At 38.6% G+C, this 21,036-nt stretch overlaps 1 protein-coding gene across 5 annotated transcripts in view; it reads right to left on the minus strand.

The window, feature by feature from the left end:
- The window catches only part of LOC111862383 (uncharacterized protein CG10915), a 68,535-nt gene that overhangs the window by 45,487 nt on the left and 2,012 nt on the right, over window positions 1-21,036 (minus strand). For 3 of the 5 annotated variants that reach the window (XM_023847714.2, XM_023847713.2, XM_023847718.2), the window contains exons 1-4: window positions 10,058-10,465; window positions 5,853-5,954; window positions 1,708-1,947; window positions 26-130 (exon numbers count right to left, since the gene is read on the minus strand). In XM_023847714.2, the coding sequence (XP_023703482.1) occupies window positions 26-130; window positions 1,708-1,947; window positions 5,853-5,954; window positions 10,058-10,192 (582 nt within the window). In that variant the 5' untranslated portion in view covers window positions 10,193-10,465. Of the gene's footprint in view, window positions 1-25; window positions 131-1,707; window positions 1,948-5,852; window positions 5,955-10,057; window positions 10,466-21,036 lie in introns of those variants that run through there. The other 2 variants (XM_023847717.2, XM_023847715.2) reach the window with 1 other exon arrangement.

Raw genomic sequence — 21,036 nt, forward strand, 5'->3', positions numbered from 1 at the left:
CCTATCAAGAATTAGACATGCTCACCTGTTTTAATCGAGTTCTTTCTCGTTCCAATCCATAAGTAATATCATCACCTTGAGCAGTATCATGCTCATGTTTCCTCTTTTCTTCATCTAATTCTTGAACAACCTACATGAATAAATTACACAGCCTAGGTTATCCAGTACAATATTGATATAATAAATACAGAATTGAAATTTTCAATTTTTATAAATGTTTTTTCATTTCCATAGAGATCCTACATTATTAATCTTCACTAGCCATGCATCACCATTTCACTTCCCTTCCCTTACTGGCCAAATATCATATCACAGTAACACGTAAGGTCCAGTAAGTGCAACCACATTCCACTTCACTTACATTCCATGTTGTGCATGCTGGAAGGTTCTACTATTAAAATGGCCTTTAGCTGCTTTGACAGACATCTGTATATTTCAAAGACTGGGGGTTAAGGGGTTAACCCTACATTGTCTACGTCAGACTCTCCACACGCCTGCCATAGAAAGGTCAGCGCACAAACCAAGAATTTATCACTTCACACCAAGAACTGAAATTCTTGAACAATACAGCAAACATTTTATAATTTCAAGAATATAACCCCACAAATCAACATACTGCCTAGCCAAAGCACAACTACAGTATTTACAATAACAAGATGAATGTATAACACTACATAGAGGGCAAGTCTTAATAACATACCTCACATGTAAGAACAGTGTTAACATTTATAGGCAAGCAGAAAGGGCCACATAAAAATATGGTTGCCAAACAATGCTTCTGTTTAAGGCATGTAATTAAGACTCAACCGTATATTTTCATTATTTCTATTACAAAATTATCTCAATGAATAAATTAATGTAAAAACACTCTAAGGCATATATGCTACAAACTTACTTTGTACTGCCATGAGTTAAGAGTGACTATAAATCAAGGGGGTTAGGATTGGTAATCAGATCTATTGGACTCACAGATTATAGCTACAAGTAACTACTGCACTAAAGCGGCCTCCGTAGTCTAGGGGTAACGTTCCCATCTCATGACTCAAGGTACGCGGGGTCAAACCCGGCGGAGGTCGTGGAATTTTTAAGGGCAGAAAAAATTCAGGGAACAAGTCCTCCGGGAGGGACTTTAAGCTGTGGGTCCCGTGTCGTAGATTTACGGCACGTAAAAGAACCTCATGTCTCTAGGAGATCTCTGAGCTAAATTAGGCATATTTTCCCACCCAAGTAGTTTCCAATGCCTCTGGTAGATGGGGAAAGTATTAGGTACCACTGCCAGATGACGACCGACCTCGCTGACAGAAAGGGACTAATTATCAGATACCACTGCCAGTAGAGGGCCGACCTCGCTGGCAGAAAGGGGCTGATAATGGGCACCAGTACATAGGATTTTCTATTTACATCTGCTTTACTGAACGATGCTCTCACTTGCTCATATTGCACAGTGCCAAATAGCTGGATGAATAACATATCGCAAAACATGCAAAATAAAGAATTTGTGGTATAATATAATTTACTATTCCTGCATTTGTCTAAGGGTATTGAGGAAAGCCATTAAGTCAGAGTAACTGGTTTCTAAGTGGCCAACATTTGAACATGACACCTCATAATATGAATTAGGAGTGCCAACCGCCTGACTACAACATTCAGCTGACCATTATAAAGGCCAATATGGCAAAATAGTGTGAATTATATGGAAAATCCTACCTTACGATGTCGTTCTTCTGCATCACGCAGAATTCTTGCCAGACGCATTTGGGATCTTCTTTGTTGTATCACCAGATTATCTAATGTGGCCATCTGTTGGTTAGCTATTGAACGTATTTCTGCCTCATCAACACGTGCTTCAGCAGCAGCAAAACTATCCCTCTGCAACGCTGCTAGAGGATCATTGAACAGCAAAGGCCTAAAACGTCCTTGGTTTAACAGCTGCTTCACTCTTTCAGACTTGACACAAGAAAAGAATACATATAAAAAAACATCACATCACGCACAAAACTGTTGCTGCTTACAAACAGAAATATTCATATCTGTAAACAAAAGGACCTGTACTAAAATAGACTCAGAATAATACTCCACTCAGGGAAAAGACAAACAATGGACAGAGATGATGAAAAAGAAAATCACTGGGTATAAAGGGGAAAGGTAAGAAACAAAAACAGCAGGCAAAGAAGAGAAACTGAAAACAAAATGAAAAGGATAAAGATTGACAAGATGGAAGAGCACTGTAGCACTGTCACTAGTGATATAGTGAAGATGCACAGCTCTTCCAGCAGCCAGTAAATATATCAGCCATATTTCTGATCGGTCTGAATGGAGCCAAGTACCCATGAGTAAGAGGACAGTACAAAAATGTTATACTTGGCACACTTTCATAGCTGAGGAACATGAACTCATTTCAGTGACACTACCGGGATATGACCCCAGACCCAGAAGGCCACAAGGCCATGACCAACCAACATAACAACAACCCCCCCTCAGCTTACGGTTAAAGCCCAGCCTTTAACCTTGCTATTCTCTCCCCTACACTAAACCATGCTTGTCCGATCTCCCTTCCCCTACCCCTCCCACACCACTGCTTTCACTTGTTTACTTGTACTTCCCCCCTTCCCTCTCTCCTCAACATAGCTGGTATATTTCCAGTCTGCTTTACCGTTTCTCACGGTGTTGTCGCTTGCAGAATTCTTATACTTTTTCTTCTACCCTGAAGATGGGGGCGATACGTTCCTCCGAAACGTCGGTTAATACCACATACACACGGTGCCAAATCCCAGAAGACTGCTTTCTTCTTGAAAGCCTCAAATCTTACCTAGCCACTTCATTTACTGTTAAATGCTATCAGTAAACTAAAATATGGTTAAACAAGAATAATCCAATACAAATGTATGGGAGAATGAAGGTATAGTTCCATGAATTCTTAACTTCACCACTCTACAGAAAAAATTACAGCTTCATTTCCTGGTGGCTTTATCCCACAGAATGAATGGCAATCTGTTATGACATGTATTTTTATATGAAGAACTGTTAATGTTTTCAAGAGATAATAAACCTTACTGTGAATTAAACAAGTTTTGAACTCTTAACAAAAAATCTTTCTGTAATTTCAATTATCACGCTTCATGCCAGATTGCTAATCATATAACTGATTTTGGTTCAAATGTAGTCTAATTTGAGGAACTATTCCAGAACATTCTATCGGTGACTGAGATAAGACATAAAATCTTTCAGGATTTTATGTTTTAAGTTTTGACCAAATAAAACACACCACACTGAAAAAGCGCATACAGTTATTATGCCAGACGACCAAAAGAGATGTGCAGTAACTTCATGTTTTGTAATTAAAGACATGTCTGCACAAAATTACTGACCACACTTGATCAGCGTCTCTAGGCTCTATTAACTAATGATATGCAGCATGCTTTAAAATGTAAATTGCCTATACAACTAGCAGTCATCAGATGGTGGTATAGAGTACCACATATGGTCAACATTTGTAGTGTTGCTCTCAGTGCAGTGAGCAATACAAAAAAATTGTGTTACCCACATCACCTGAGAGGCTATCAATTGTAACTTCTGGGTTTAAGCAGCAGCAACATTGAAGATATGTAATTAAATATTTCAATAAAACTAAATATGAGATAAACATTACCTTCAAACAATCACTTCTAACACAAAGGTAAAAATTAAGTTGTCCCTGTACTTAATTAAGTACCATGCCATGTAGACTTATAGGGGAGTGGAGGTACAGCATCACCTTCATACTCCTGCTGATTTACCATTAGAAAAACAGTCCCCAGTACCAACTGAAACGAGGCTGGGTACCACCCCCAAGCAAGTCTGGCTGCTGTGGAGAGGAGAAAAATCTCTTGCCTCTGTCAGGAACTGAACCCAGATTCCACAGCCCTCAAGCCCATATCCCATCACTATACTGACTGAACTAACAGGGAATGTGCAATTCACAGCTCACTCACTGCACAGACTTCCACAGACTTCATTGGAAAGCTTCCTGAATGGCTTCACTTGTTCTGGTGTCATCGGCAGTCCACCACATGCACCACATCACTTTAAACTCCAATGCTGCAGCAAATGCTGGTGCCAACGAAGAATTGTCTGTCTGTTTGGTGGACCACCTCTGATGAAATTTGGGCTGAAGAGTGATGGGAAACTTAAAATTCTACAACTCAGTAACAGCACTGAATTTTATCTTGTGGTGTGAATGATGGACAGCCTCTGTGGTCCTAGTGGTCAGTTCCTACCGAGAGATCCAGAGGTCCCGGGTTCGATTCCCGGCGCTACCAGATTTTCTGAGGAGTAATGGTTCTGAAACGGAGTCCACTCAGCCTTGTGAGGATAACTGAGGAGCTATTTCAAGGAAATAGCGGCTCCAGTCTAGAAAACCGAGATTAACGGCAGTGGGGATCCATTGCGCTCACCACGCGACATCGTCTATCCACAAAGTTGGCGCTAACTTCAGCAACAAGCGGAAGTCACTCGGTCTGTATAGTTCACTTGCGCTGTACAGGCCATGGAGTTTGGTGGGAATGATGCCATTTTGGACAAACTAACCAACAATTATTGCACATGCACAGTAGTGTTAGCAACTGTCACAAGCACAACACCAGGTGTGGCTTTACCCTTTTCACTAGAAACCACTTGCATATTTCTTCACTGACAGTAACATTATACAGTTTCTTTAACAGCAGTAGCATCCATAACTACACAGATGTTAAGGAACACCTGGCCAGAGAGCATCAGCTGGATGTCTGCTGCACAGCAAGGGGGATACACGTGAGAGATCTACTGAACCTACAAAATATCTGATGAGTTTATACACTTTTCCCCCACAAACAGACAGCATATATCTTCACTGGGAGTGAAATATATCAGTTTCTTCACCAGGTGTGTGCATTTTGGACCCCTGTATTTTTAGGACTTTCAGAAACTGAGACATAAACATCTAGCATCCAAATTATCCTATTACAAAGTAGCTGGAACATTCAAGAATATGGTTTGACAATCCAATCCATCATCACATGATATCTTGTCCGAATCACAAGGGGATGGAAACGGCGCACAAGATATCTCATCAGAAAAAGCTGCAGTTAAAATAGTTACACTAAAATATCAATCTTTCATAAAGGATAATCAAAGTATTTGTAAAAATGTTGTTAGAATAGACCAAAGTCATGCCCAAATACCAAAAAAACCTGTAGTATGGGTAATAATAGTCATCAGGCATCCAAAACTGCCAGCAGAGCACATTAAAAGATTTGACAATCACAAAATTTGTAGAGCTAATGAACATGGTCATCTCCACACTCACACTTAAGGAAAACATTCTTCATCCATTGCTGACTGAACACTGGGTTGATCTAATCCAAAGTTGGTAGCCATGAAACTTATCAACACAAATACTGAGTAAGATTACCTAAATAGAATGCTCTCTACAGCCCCTTCACTGAGAAATAGGAAAAGGAAATATAAAAAGTTCCAAATAAGGGTAACACATGCAAGCATGCACATAAACAGAATAATTTCTAAAGTATGATGGCTGTGAGTCATAATTTCAAAGTTTTCTGGCATCATAAGGTCTGTAATTTTCAAAATACAGAGTATTTCGGGAAGCTTTAAATCTACCAACATAAAAGAAATCAAACCAACCCAATCTGCTCTGTGTGCTTGTGTGCGCATCAGTGCACATGAGTGAATGCATAGGTCTTAATTCAATCACTTGTCACATGGTATGCAAATTATAACTGTAGCACTTACAATTTTGGGCAAAAATGCTCTTAATAACTGTCATGTCAAATATGAATATGTATGAAGAGAGGACATATATAGATTTTTCTTACCTTTAAAGTAGCTATAACAATATCCCGGGCTTGCAGTTCACCTTCTAGGTAACTAAGTAGCTTAAGTAAGTCAGTTTTATTTAACTCCATTTTGGGATTCCGCTAAAAATAAAATGAACAGGAAGTTATTTTGACAGCTGTAGGGCAACAAGCTGTATCGGACAGTCTCAAATTGTAAGTGTATACCATATTATAACACATAAATCTAAAATGTCTATGGGCCACCAACTAACATAATAAATCAATGATTTTACCAAAACTTACATGTAAATATTTATTTGTATAATTCTTTTCATCCAGGTGATGTGCAAATTTGATTAAAATTCTACATGTATCAAAACTATATTACATATATTAATATATTTTTTATATATCAATATGATTTTTATATCTACTGTTCACACACAATTGATTTTGGTGGAACACCATTTTTANAAGGACCAATCATTACCTACTTTGAAGTAACTGCCTGTGAGAATGGCAAAAACCAAAAAAAAAATTGACAGCAAACGTGATAACCACTACATTTCTGTGTCCTGTGAAATACTCAGTAACACTTGTAACACAGAAACAAAATGAGTTAAAAACAATGCTTGTGTTCTTATATAACAGCTTGCTGGCAAAGCTGTGCAAAGGAACTGACTGCACATGCTGCATTTTAACCAAAAGGAAGCCCTCATTTTTGGACTAATAATCCTATGAATTCCATGTTAGGTGAGTGCCTTGTCACCACGGCATGGCGCATCCTCAGCTTGCGGATGGAGGAGATGCCCTCTAGTTATGGAGGGAAGCTACGAATATACTGAATAAGCAGTCACGGACAGCCGACAAGGGCTGGTCCTCCAGCTTGGGAGTTGGGTGTGGGGCTACACAACTCCTCACCGTAAAAAATAAACTTGTTACGAACATTCTCAAGAAGCCTCGGACCTGGACGGATTCCTTGGCTAAATGACCTATGCTAAAGAAAATGGATATGAGATTTGGAACGTGGAATGTTAGAAGCATGTATAGGGCATGTTGCCTCAGGGCAGTGGTGGAAGAAATCTTAAAACATAAGTTAGATTTAGCAAGAGTACAGGAGGTCAGATGGGACAGCAGATTCACCAGCAGGTGAATATACATTTTTCTATGGAATGGGGAATGAAAATCATTAATTAGGTATAGGTTTTTCGTACATAAGAGAATCTTATCAGCAGTTACGAGGGTAGAGTTCGTTAGTGATAGAATATCATATATAATACTAAAAGATCACTGGTGTAATCATCATTACAAAAGTTCATGGGCCAACAGAAGATAAAATTGATGACATAAAGGACAGGTTCTATGAAGAACTAGAACATGTACTTGATAAATTCCCGAAGTACACTACAAAAATTTTGCTAGATTTCAATGCCAAAGTAGGAAGGGAAGATATTTTCAAACCAACAATTTGGAATGAGAGTTTGCATAAAATTAGTAATGATAATGGAGTTAGAGCAGTAAACTTTGCCACATCAAAAAATATTACTGTCAAAAGTACAATGTTCCCACATCGTAACATCCATAAATTTACTTGGACATCTCCTGATGGGAAGATACACAATCAAATATACCATATTTTGATAGACAGGAGATGGCAATCAAGTATACTTGATGTCCGTTCATTAGGGCAGCAGATTGTGATACTGACCACTACCTGGCGGTGGCAAAGATTAGGGAAAGACTGGCAGTGAGCAAACAAACGCAAAGAGTTCATATGCAGAGGTTCAATCTCAAGAAATTAAATGAGGCAGAGGGTAAACAGCAGTATCGTGTTGAATTCTCAAATAGGTTCGGGGCCTTGGAAAACTTGGCCACTGAGGTGGATGTTAATAGAGCTTGGGAAACTATTAGAGAAAATATAAAAATTTCTGCCAAGGAGAGTCTAGGTTATTATGAACTGAAGAAGCATAAGCCATGGTTACAGGATCCAATCAAAATAAACAGAGATAATCTGAACAATATAAGATGCGAAACCAGCAAGCATTTCAGGAATAAAAAGAGGGAATATCTGAAAGACAAAATTGATGAGCTTGCAATGAACAGTATGAGCAAGAACATTAGAGACATGCATAGAGAAATAAATGACTTCAAGAGTGGTTACCAACCTAGAAGTAACTTAGTGAAGGATGAGAATGGTGATCTGGTTGCAGATTCCCACAACATTCTGAATACGTGGAAGAACTACTTCTCTTAGTTATTGAATGTACATAGGGTCAGTGATGTTAGGCAGATAGAATGCACACAGCTGAGCCATTAATACCTGATTCCAGCCCCTTTGAGGTTGAAACTGCTATTGCAAAATTGAAAGGGTATAAATCGCCAGGTAGTGATCAAATTCTGGCAGAACTTGTTCAAGTAGAAGGCGAAATATTACATTCTAAGACCCATAAGCTAATCACTTCAATTTGGCATAAGAAAAAATTGCCTGATCAGTGGAAGGAATCTATTATTGTACCTGTTCACAAGAATGGTGATAAAACTGACTGTCGTGATTATTTGGGGATATCACTACTATCAACTTCATACAAAATTGTATCCAATATTCTTCTCCCAAAGTTAAGTCCATACATAGATGAAATTATTGGGGATCATCAGTGTGCGTTTCAACGTAAATGGTAAACTACTGATCAGATCTTTTGCATTCATCAGATACTGGAGAAAAATGGGAGTACAATGACACAGTACATCAGCTATTTGTAGACTTCAAGAAAGCCTATGATTCAGTTAGGAGGGAACTATTGTACAATATTCTGATAGAGTTTGGGATATCCATGAAACTAGTCTGGCTGATTAAAATGTGTTTAAATGAAACATATGGTGAAGTCCATATAGGTAAACATTTGTCTGATAATTTTCCTATCCAGAATGGTCTAAAACAAGGAGATGCTTTATCACCACTTCTTTTCAACTTCGCTTTAGAATATGCCATTAGGAAGGTCCAGGAGAACCAGGTGGGACTGAAATTAAATGGGATACATCAGCTGTTGGTCTATGCCAATGATGTGAATCTACTGGGTGATAATACAGATACCATAAANCAAATTAAATATATGTTGCTGTCTTGTCACCAAAATGCAGGGCAAAATCATGATATAATGACAGAAAGCAGACGTTTTGACAATGTGGCACAGTTCTGATACTTTCAAACGACGGTAACAAATCAAAACCTGACTCAGGAGGAAATTAAGTGGAGATTGAACTCGAGTAATGCTTGCTACCATTCAGTCCAGAACCTTTTGTCTTCTTGTCTGCTGTCCAAAAACATAAAAATTAGAATATACACAACTATAATTTTGCCTGTGGTTCTGTATGGATGTGAAACTTTGTCTCTGACATTAAGGGAGGAACAGACTGAGGGTGTTTGAGAACACATGTGAGCAGGGCATGTAGCACGAATTGGGGAGGCGAGGAATGCATATAGGATATTGGTGGAAAAGCCAGAAAGAAAGAGACCACTTGGGAAGAATAAGGCATAGGTGGGTGGGCAGTATTAAAATGGCTCTTAGAGAGAAAGGATGGGATGGTATGGATTGGATTGATCTGGCTCAGGATAGAGACCAGTGGAGGGCTCTTGTGAACATGGTAATGAACCTTTGGGTTCCACAAAATGCTGAGAAATTGGTGGCTTCCCAAGAAGGGCTCAGCTCTATAAGTAAGCAATCTTATGCATTATTAAGGCTTTATTTATTCAGCTTGGTTTTAGCAATAGTATCTTATTTCATATTCCATAACATCATACTGCACCAGATCTACCGAATTCCAATACTGTTAAAACTCTGAAGTCTTGACTTTGCTAATCCACCATATTGGCAATCTGCATCAAAAACATTGAAAAGTTAAATCAAAAGTCACCCAACTTAACATTCTAATTTCAGCCGTGGTTAATAAGCACCGAACATTCATTAAGACGATCAACTGGAATGTATCTTTGGACTACACACCTAACCCCCCAAAAAAGCTAACACAGTTTCACAGCGAATAATTATGGCAATTAATATATGTCCAGGCAATTTGGGTAAAATACAATGATTCCACAGGAGGCGCGCATATATATGAAAATGTGGGAATAAATTTTAGAGCACTGCCTCTCGAAATAATTGGTCCATAACCGCATTCAAAAAGAGAAAGCTGTAATTGTGGCATCCTATCTTCGTGGTTACTTGCATGAAACAACGATGACATACCTTCAATGTGTTACTGGATGACTTGTCTAACGTTTCAAAGCTCGAACCCTGTCCTTGTTGATGCGGAGGCGATTTGGTTGACATTCCGTAACTCGAATCTTTAGAACTATTAATGTTCGTTGCCATTCTGATCATACAGGTTAAGCAAAATCTTCAGACCCTGATGCTATATGAAGTCAACGGCCTATGTACGTACACAACACTCCAACCTTACTCAATTTATCGCTACAGTATTCATATAATTAAAAAAATCAAACGCCATTTTCAACCTTCCAACTACAGCACAGCTGTCCGACTTCATATTTATCGTACATAAAACGTCAACATTGTACAGATATCACCTAATACATTCACCAAACCTTAACCATTACCAACCACAGCTGAGATGTCTACTGCCAACTTCAAGCGATTGTTTCCAATCATCTCATATGAGGGCAGCACTTACGTGAACTCGTCATATAACGCGGTTCATTCAACTTTTAGAATAACGCTATACCACACAAATTCACGTAATTGTGTGCTATTTGTTGTGTCATGACGTATGTCTTTAATAAATATATGTACATGCAATTGCAGTGGGCTGAAGTCTAGTTATGTGAAGAGGAAAAATACCGTATTACTTCAAATATATGATGCCCCAGAATTTAAGATGCATCCAATTTTTAAACAAGGGTTTCAGGAAGAAATTAGACAGGTAAATTTATATCAGTGGCTTAAATTAGAACATAACAATTAAAAGAACGAAATATTTTGAACATATTTCAGTCAAAAGTAATGGAAAATATACAAGACTAAAACGGAAACTTAAAATCTCCACTACAAAAAACATTCCTTTCCATTTCTTTATTTAATCAGAAAGTACGTCCAACAATCCTTCAGTTCCACTTTCATTTTCTGAAATACACCTTCACCATTTTGTTCACCGCCATCCTAAAGAATGTCGTCTGGTGTTCCATTTCCACATTAGACAAACAACACTTTAAAAGTGTTACTAGCAATTTTTTCCAACCTTTGGCATCCACTCCACTATTACTGATGCTGCTGTTCTTTTTCCCCCCCCCCCTTCCCCCACTAGGTGTCAATATATGACTGTCTTTATTCAGCCAGGCATCACAGTGTTTATGTATAAGATGCGTGAATGGTTTCTTAACTGACACACCAGTTCATGGATTTCAGTTTAGCTGGAAAATCTGAACAGAAGAGACAAGGACATAGGAGACCCAGGCACTGACAAGAAGATAATATTAAAGTGCACCGTAAAGAAATTGTGCGTAAGGGAGCTGGCTGGATTCATCTAGCTCTTGTGTTCACGATACTGACCCTGTATGTTGTACAATCTAAATAACTCCATGGAGCTGAGTCCTTGAGAAGCCACCAATCGCTCAGCTACTCTAGAATTTCTAAAAATTTTATGGAACATGAAGGTTCACTAATTTTCACAACACCCCTCCAATGGTCTCAATCTTGAATGAGATCAATCCACCAGTCAATACCACCTCATCATATTTCTCAATGATTTATTCTGACATCCTCCTCCCACCCATGTCTAGATCTTCCTAGTGGTCTCTTTCCTTCTGGCTTTCCCACCAAATGCCTAATGCATTCCCCTTCATACCCTTCCCATCTCATTCTCCTTCACTTGATCATTCTTATCATACGTAATAAGTACACATTATGCAGTCTTCTCCAACCTCCTACCACTTCATCCCTCTTTGGTCCAAATATTCTCATCAGTACCCTGTTCTTAAGTTCAAAGACCCCAAATATTGACACCAACGATAAGAAAAGTGGACAGAAGCTGGGCAAAAAGTGATAGCGAAAGAGCCACAACATTCGCAGAATATCCTGAACAGCTATTTACACCACTTTCTAACATAAATCAAAATGACAGTGCAATTGAAAACTTCCTCGGAACACCATGTCAAGTGTCATTACCTATCAAATCCTTCTCACCTAGAGTGGTTGTACAAAAAATTAACGACACAAATCCTCACAAAGCACCTGGTTTTGACCTTATCACAAGAAAAATACTCAGACAATTACCAAGAAAAGCAATAGTCTTGCTAACAATCATCTATAACAGCATGCTCAGAATATCATACTACCCCATAATGTGGAAATTTGCCCAGAACATAATCATACCTAAACCTGGGAAACCAGCTAATGAGGTAGATTCTTATTGGCCAATTAGTTTGCTGCTGATCTCACTGAGGTTTTTTTAAAAAGTTACTATCAAAGAGAATTAGAAACGACCTACACCTGTCAACTGTTATTGCCAATTACCAATTTCGATTCAAGGAAGGACATTCCAAAATACAACAAACGCACAGAATCGTAAACAAGATTGCAACAAACCTCAAAGAAATAAAAATGTGTACAGCAGTTTTCCTTGATGTAGCTCAGGGTTTTGACAATGTCTGGCAGAATGGACACCTATATAAAATCAAAAATACATTCCCCAGCCCAAATTTCCTACTATTAAAGTCATACATCACTGAAAGACACTTTCAGTGAAATATAATAATTCATATTCAGACTGCTACCAGGTGAAATCAGGTGTACTGCAAGGAAGCGTGATGGGGCCTCTACTATACTTAATCCATACTGCAGACTTGCTCACAACAAACAAGACTACAATCGCAACCTTCGCGAATGACACATCCCTACTAGCAGCAAATAAAGATCCAGTAATAGCACCACATCACTCAAACCTCCTCCAACAATGGTACAGCAAATGGAGAATCAAAATAAATCAGACAAAATCTGTGAAAGTTACATTCACCACTAAACATACAACTTGCCTGCAGGTTACCATCAATAATATCCAAATACCAGTTGAAACCGAAATAAAATACTTGGGATTGTACCTTGACCAAAAACTGACATGGCAGAAACACATCAAAACAAAGCATCAGAAGTTACACTTAAAACTACGGGAAATGTCCTGGCTTTTGGGCCGTAAATCCAAGCTATCCACAGAAAGCAAACTTCTACTACATAAGTGCATAATAAAACTCATACGGATATATGGTATACAGCTAAGGGGCTGTACAAAACCATCAAACACGAAAATAATTCAAAGACATCAATTCAAATTCTTGCACTCAGTAACTAAAGCACCTTGGTATGTCTCCAACTTTACTATCCACAATGATCTGCAAATCCAAAATACGTAGATTGTCAACACTCTACCATCAAAGCATACTCGGACACAATAACAGACTAACTGTAGAAATTAGCAACCCACAAAATGCAAGAAGACTGAGGTGACAGTGGCTGTCTGACCTACCACAACCCGCAGATGACGAAGATTAAAACCATCACCTTTCCTCTACAGCAGCCATGTCAAACTTGCAGCCCCTCAACTCATAGAGCTCATTGATATTAAAATCAATATTAAAATTGTAGTAGAAATATTTTTTGTAAAGATAATTTTCCAACAGACCAGAAGACAAGAAGTCTCACACAGACATAAATTAGCAGGCAGCAAGAAAAGTGATTCTGAGAATTGCAGAAGGGTTTGTCCAACTAACGGTTTGTAAAGTTCGTGAATGACAAACTATTGTATTTCAGAAGGGTAATGCACTAAAATCCGCACAGCCTCACCAACAATCCCTTTTGGAGACATAGTAAGAATGCAAGGAGGGTGGCAACTGACAGACAAGTGCAAGGGATTTCTACCTTCAAAACTAGCTTGCAACCCCCAGCCATTGTCTAATGGGCTGCTAGCAAACTTCCACTTTTATGACCATTGAGACAAGATACACCGTCCTACTAGTCCGGTAGTCTCTTGTACACTATCATTCAGTTCATTTTCACACAGCGACAGGTGCTGATGTTACATTGTGATGAACGTATAAAGGTTATGATTATACATTAGATTATCAACTACGAGTTTTCATGTATATGTTTGTTTGATACTTGTCAAAAATGGCATTCTCTTGCTTTTTAAAACTGTAAGATAAGTGACTTTAGGTAATTATATTGAAATTATTCCTAAATAATAAATACAAGTAGAATTAAATTTCCTTGTATCAAAATCTAATGTATATTTCTATTTTGAAGTGCGGCCCTGGACTATTATTTACAGGGCTGAGGTGGCCCTCTGTACAAGTTGAGTTTGACATGCCTGCTCTACAGGCCCTGTCAGAGTATCATCAGTGGATGACTTCTCTACTTAAAAAAAAACTACGTGGTTTGAGTACACAAGCAAACTAAATCAACCAAGCAACCGCCACTGATCGCCAAAGTTAGTGCTAACTTTTGCGGATAGAGGGTGTTACATGGTCAGCACAATGAATCCCCATGGGCGTTAATTTCGGTTTTCTAGACCGAAGTCGCTATTTCCTTGAAATATCTCACAAGGCTGAGTGGACCCCATTCCAGACCCACTACTTCTCAGAAAATCTGGTAGCGCCGGGAATCGAACCCAGGACCTCTGGATCTGTAGCCAGAAACTTTGACCACTAGACCACATAGGCGGCCACTATCTACTCAAGACATCTAATTAAAATAAATTTACTTAACACTCCATATTATCAAGAGCAGATTGTAAATATGCTATTTATTAAATAAAAACACCCTCTTCTCAGACACCCTCAGTCCATGTGCCTCCCTTAATGTCATAGACCAAGTTTCACAACCACACAAACCAGAGGAACAATTACATTTTGTATATTTTGATTTTTATGTTTTTAGATAGAAGACCAGATGATAAAAGGCTCCCAACTGAATGGTAGCAACCACTACCCAAATTCAATTTGCTCTCATTTTCCCCATAAATAATTTTTTTATTTCACATTGCGTTGCATAACAGGAATGTCAGCAAATTTTTGTCCCTTCTGGGCATTTTTTTTTTTCCAATTTTGTAAAGAGCCAAAAATCACAGGGGGCTAAGTCAGGTGAATAAAGCCGTGCCACAGCTCAAGCGGTTACTCGCTGGCTTCCCACCATGGCGGCCCAGGTTCGATCCCGGGTCTGGTCAAGTGGCACTGGGCCGGTTTTTCTCCGAGTACTTCATTTTCCCTGCCAATCTTTATTCCACCAAATTCTCCATCATCATAATCACCCAGGGCAGGTAGAATAGGCCAATAAGTGGATGCTGTGCTGAGTGGACCCAGCTGGACTCCACCCCCCAATAGGCAAATTTTTAGTCATGTGAATAAGGTGGATGTCCATTTTTGTAATGGATTTCTTAGCCAGGAACTCGTGAACTATTAACACATCATGCACAGGGGCATTGTCAAGGTGGAGAATCCACTTGTCAGGCAAGAGTTTGGGGCTTTTCTTCCAAACAGATTCCCCTAACCTTGGCAGAACTTCCACATAACCCAAGCATGTTTGAACATGTCCAAACATGCTTGGGTACATGAGTTTGCCTGACTCACCATCCCCAGCAACAAGCTGCGGCCATTCCAGGAATTAAGTTGTCGGAACTTGTATACTTAAAAGAGTTCCTTGGGTTTACTTCTAGACCAACCAACCATCTTACTAGCATCGATTAGAGCTTCATTGTTATCTCAAGTAGATATACAGGAGGTGGACAAAATAACAGAAACACTAAGAAAAAGAACTTCAGTTGGGAACATTGAATGTTCTTCCATCTGTTTACACTCTGTAGTGCTCATGTCAGTGCATTAGTGACTGTGTTGAGTGACAGTCTATGTGAACAAATTGGAAAATGGGAGATTTGTCTAATTTTTAAAGAAGACAGACTGTTGGTGTGCATTTAGCTGGAGCATATCTGACAAAAGCTGCCACACTATTAGGTGTATCGAGATCAACAATTTCTAAGGTTATGTCGGCATACATGAATCATGGGGAGACAACACCAACAAAGAGGAACATTTGGCGAAAACCAACACTGAGAGAAAGAGATGGTCATACACTGAGAAGGAATGTTTAAAAAAATCACAGAACTGCTGCAGTACAGGTGACAGCAAAACTGAATATTCACCTTCAAGACTGTCTTTCCGCAAAAACTGCCTGATGTGAGCTTCATAAATGCAACAATCATGGCACGCTGCAACTGGTAAACATCTGCTTAATGAAAACAATGTTCAGGTGTGTAAACGATGGTGTCATTACCACAAAACCTGGGCATCAGATAACTGGAAACGTGCACATGATATGGTCAGATAAATTGTCAACACTGTTCCAAGGATTTACATTTGGAGAACACACAAGGAAGCCTACAGTCTTGAATGTCTGGTTCCAGCAGTGAAACATGGGATGATGGTTTGGGCAGCAATATCATGATACAGTATTCTGTTGGTCCCATTATCACCCTTCATGGCTAAATTACTACAATGAAGTGACAGGTGGGGTAATCAGGTGAATCCCATAATTCAGACACTATTTCTGAACAACAATGTAGTTTTCCAAGATGACAATGCCCCCTTTCACACAGCTGTAACTACTAGGTTCAGTCCTGGTTTGAAGGGCAAGAAAGTGAAAATCAGCATCTTCCCTGGCCAGTACAGTCACCAGATTTCAACATCACCGACTCACTCTGGTCAGTTTTGGAAACTAGAGTGAGGAACAAATTCCCACCTGCAACATCACTACAGCAATTTGAAGATGTTCTTAAAAAAGAATGGTATAAAATTCCACTACAGACTGTTCAAAACTTGTACAAATCCATTCCAAGAACTGCGGATTTACTGAAGGAAAAAGGATGTCCAACACCATATTAATAAAGAAATCCGTAGTGTTTCCATTATTTTGTCTAGCCCCCTAAGCAAAGACCAGAAGTTCAGTCCCACCTGGCTTTCTTGTACTCTCCTAATGGCATATTCTAAAGCACAGTCGAAAATAAATGGCAGTATAGCATCTCCTTGTATTAAACGACTCTAAACAAGAAATCTTATCAGACAAATTTTTACCTATATAGATTTTACTATAGGTTTCACTGAAACACACTTTAATAAGCCCATCTAGTTTCATGGGTACCCCAGACTCAGTAAGAATACTGCATACTTCCATTCTAATCGAATTATAGGCTTCCTTGAAATCTATGAATAGCTGATGTGCTGTCTCATTGTTCTTCCATCTCTTCTCCAGTATTGACTAATGCAAAAATCTGTAGTGGTTGATCTGTTACACTGAAACGCATAAAGATGATCCCCCCCCCAATAATTTCATCTATGTATAGATTCAAACTTGAGAGAAAGATATTGAATACAATTTTGTGTGAGGCTGATAACAGCAATATTTCTTAATAACTACTAGTCAGTTTTATCATTCTTCTTGTAAACTGGTGCAATAATAGACTCCTTCCACTGCTTAACCTTTGAAGGCTAGACTTTTGAAATGGTGATAGCTTGAACTGGTCAGAGTTTGTTTAAATGTCAGCTGCTAGCGTGCGTTTAAATGCCCACCGTTCCTCTGGTTTAAATATCCATTCCTCTTAGGGCATTTGCACTTTATTTGAAAATTGTGTATCTAATACAATTTTTACGATAAATGAATGAAATTAACTTTGCATTTATCAGCAAAAAACACAGTGTCACATATTACAACATAAGATTTAAAAATATGTTGACAAAAAGTTAGAAACTATTTTTAATTTTTTTCTTGTAGTTTTGATGCATACCATAAAAATACTTTCACACTTCTTCATATAGTAGTTCTGCAATATAAAATCATTCCTGCTTGTAACACTTGAAATATTTTCGCATTCTCTGGTGTCATAAAACAGTTGGAAGCAATAAAGTCACTTGGTTCTCTGCTGGCAAGTCTCACATCTTTGTTACACTCGTCAGATATCCCAGTCTTTTGACTAAAGGACAGAAAAGTGAAAACATGTCCTTTCAAGAAAGGCTACAGGGAATATTCACTGTTGCTTACTTCGGTGCCAAGACAATGCAGCTGCAAGCGAATATTACCCTTTCTATGGTTGCAACCCAACACTAGCATTGAAGCTGAAATACAGAGTGCATTCAGTTTCCTGTGAGTTCATACTGAATTTGAGTACAGTAGTTTCATTTTATCACATAATGGCAGTGAAACATTGTTTGCAAGATGACGAAATTGAAAGGCAGTTGATATGGAAGATATGTGGCAAGGAACCGAGCTATCACGGATTCTTCAAGGAGTATTACACAAAGGCGAGATTCGGTTACATGATGTGGGAGTTGAAGCCTGTATGTATGTCAAGCAGATAACAAAAAATGTAATGTATATTGAATTTTACTATATTTAAAAATAAATATTTAGAATTATGCATACACTTATACTAGTGGCATGTGCGCGAGCTTCCACTAGTGGCGTTAAAATGTCCAAATGCGCAAATTTGGGTACTTTGGCCACGAGGACCATACTCATCACTGTACCGATCAGTGCGCTTCGGACATTATAGGTTAAGAAATTCTTCCTTCCCCCAAATAGAATTAATAAGTTTATGGATTTCAGACTGCATTAGTTGACCTCCTCCTTAAATCAGTTCTGCCAGAATTTGATCACTACCTGGAGATTTATACTGTTTCAACTTTCCAATATCAATTTCAATCTCAAAAGGCCTAGGATTAGGTACTAACGGCTCAGACGTATGCATTTCCATCTGCCTAAAATCACTAACCTTATGTACATTCAACAGCTGAGAGAATTCTTCCACTCGTTCAAAATGTTGCGGGAATCTACAAGTAAATCACTGTTCTCATCTTCTATCAAGGTAGCTCTAGGTTGGTAGCCTTCTTAAATTCATTTATTCCTCTATATACATCTCTAATGTTCTTCTACAAAAGCCTCTTGAAATACATCAGTACAGAAAGGAGCATCATGTCCTCCATACATTAAATAGTTATGCCAAAGTAAATCTTACACAGCATCTCAACATATTACATTTCTAGCCTTGCAGTGAGAAAAATACTGGCCAACGTGGAAGTTGTCACACAGAAAGAAAATATAGTATGCCACAAATTCAAAATACTTTTCACTAATATATTTCTTCTAGTTGGCCCAAAGAAAAATTACATGTCCAGAATCTTCATGTCACTATTAATTTGAAGGGGGGTGTCAACAATACCACCACAAACTTCATTTTAGAACTACATCCAGAAAAGGAAACAAATTGTGGGTATTTTACACAGATTACTGCATCATTCTCTAGATATGAAAGTGATCTATATCCCTACAGAAACCTAAACCAGATATTTCACAGAATTAATCCATGCATTCTGGAGACCTTATAAATAGACAATCTTACTTACTTACTTATGGAGCTGAGCCCTTCTTGAGAAGCCGCCAATTGTGCAGCCACTCATGAATTTCCCAGCATTTTATGGAACCCGAAGGTTCATTACTATGTTCACAAGAGCCCTCCACTGGTCTCTATCCTGAGCCAGATCAATCCAATCCATACCATCCCACCATATCTCGCTAAAATCCATTTTAATATTGTCCACCCACCTACGCCTTAGTCTTCCCACTGGTCTCTTTTCATCTGGCTTTCCCACCAATATCCTACATGCATTCTTCACCTCCCCCATTCGTGCTACATACCCTGCCCACCTCATCCTCCTTGACTTGACCATTCTAATTATACTCAGAGAAGAGTATACGTTATGAAGCTCCTCATTATGCAGTTTTCTCCAACCTCCTGTCACTTCATCCCTCTTCAGTTCAAATATTCTCCTCAACACCCTGTTCTCAAACACCCTCAGTCTATGTTCCTCCCTTAATGTCAGAGACCAAGTTTCATGTCCATACATAACCACAGGCAAAATTATAGTTTTGTATATTCTAATTTTTATGTTTTTGGACAGCAGACGAGAAGACAAAAGGTTCTGGACTGAATGGTAGCAAACATTACCCAAGTTGAATCTCTTCTTAATTTACTCCTCAGTCAAATAGATAATCAGAAGTGTTAAATCTGAAACCATGTGAAATTAACTTCGACATGTCTCACAGACTTAATATCACTGTAAAATCTGCTTAACTGCATGAAAGGCACCACTTTCAACAATTGTAGCAACATGGTTAGTATTACGATTTTGCTGTCAGTGTTTCACGTGGACAGATTCACGCTCTTAACACTTGATAGGCCATTTCCTTTCTGCATGACCACTTGCCCACCAGATGGTATTCTGTTCACCACAATACCATATTATATGAATATTGCTGTTATGATGCTATCCAGATAAAGCAGTCTCAGCCATACACACTTATCCTCCACAGGTAACTGCAAACAATACAAGAATTTGAGTACTGTAATCACCAAAAGGAAGCATGATGACACTGTTTGAATGTAATATGGTTCCATGATGAACAAACATTTTTGACATTCTGGTAATGGGAAAATAGACAATTTCTTTTTCCCGCCACCACTAAGCTGTCAAAAATTGGGAAACAAGTCTAACTATTTCTCCAATAATTGTCCTTACTTCATTATGCCAGCTATCACTATAAATTTGGGGAATCTCTCGCTCTTTCTATACACATTTTGCCATTTCTTCCATAGTCCAAAATTTTGGATTCAATCTGTAAGTGCATTCAAAATATCTTCGAGTCCTTTCATGACCTCTCCATGTACAGGGAATATTTTTACTGTGCAGACCAGGTCCATGACTCTGCACTTCATGGTGACTGGTGACCTGCTTGCCACAAGGCGCATGCAAATTTTGCTGATGAATCAGTATGCCTGATGGCCAATAACGTTTTGAATGAAGGGAAGTAATTAAGTTGTGGACCCCTTAATCATATTATATTACATGCCAAGTAGTGCAGTTCATGAGTGGGAGTTTGCTTATGATTTGTCAGAAGTAGGTAGCAGTTATCACTTCCATTAGCCATTTGTTATCAGTTTCAGTTAGTCAGCAGTGTGGTATACTTTAGAGCAATGTGTATTTCTGAATGTCACCCAGATTGTGAAATACAGATCTGCTACAAAGTGTCAGCAAAAATGTTGATGAAAATTTTGTGATGAAAGAGTTCTCATCAGACAAACAATTCATAATTTAGTGAATAAACTTAGAACAATG

This window comes from Cryptotermes secundus, unplaced genomic scaffold, assembly GCF_002891405.2.
Source record: "Cryptotermes secundus unplaced genomic scaffold, Csec_1.0 scaffold617, whole genome shotgun sequence".
NCBI lineage: Eukaryota > Metazoa > Arthropoda > Insecta > Blattodea > Kalotermitidae > Cryptotermes > Cryptotermes secundus.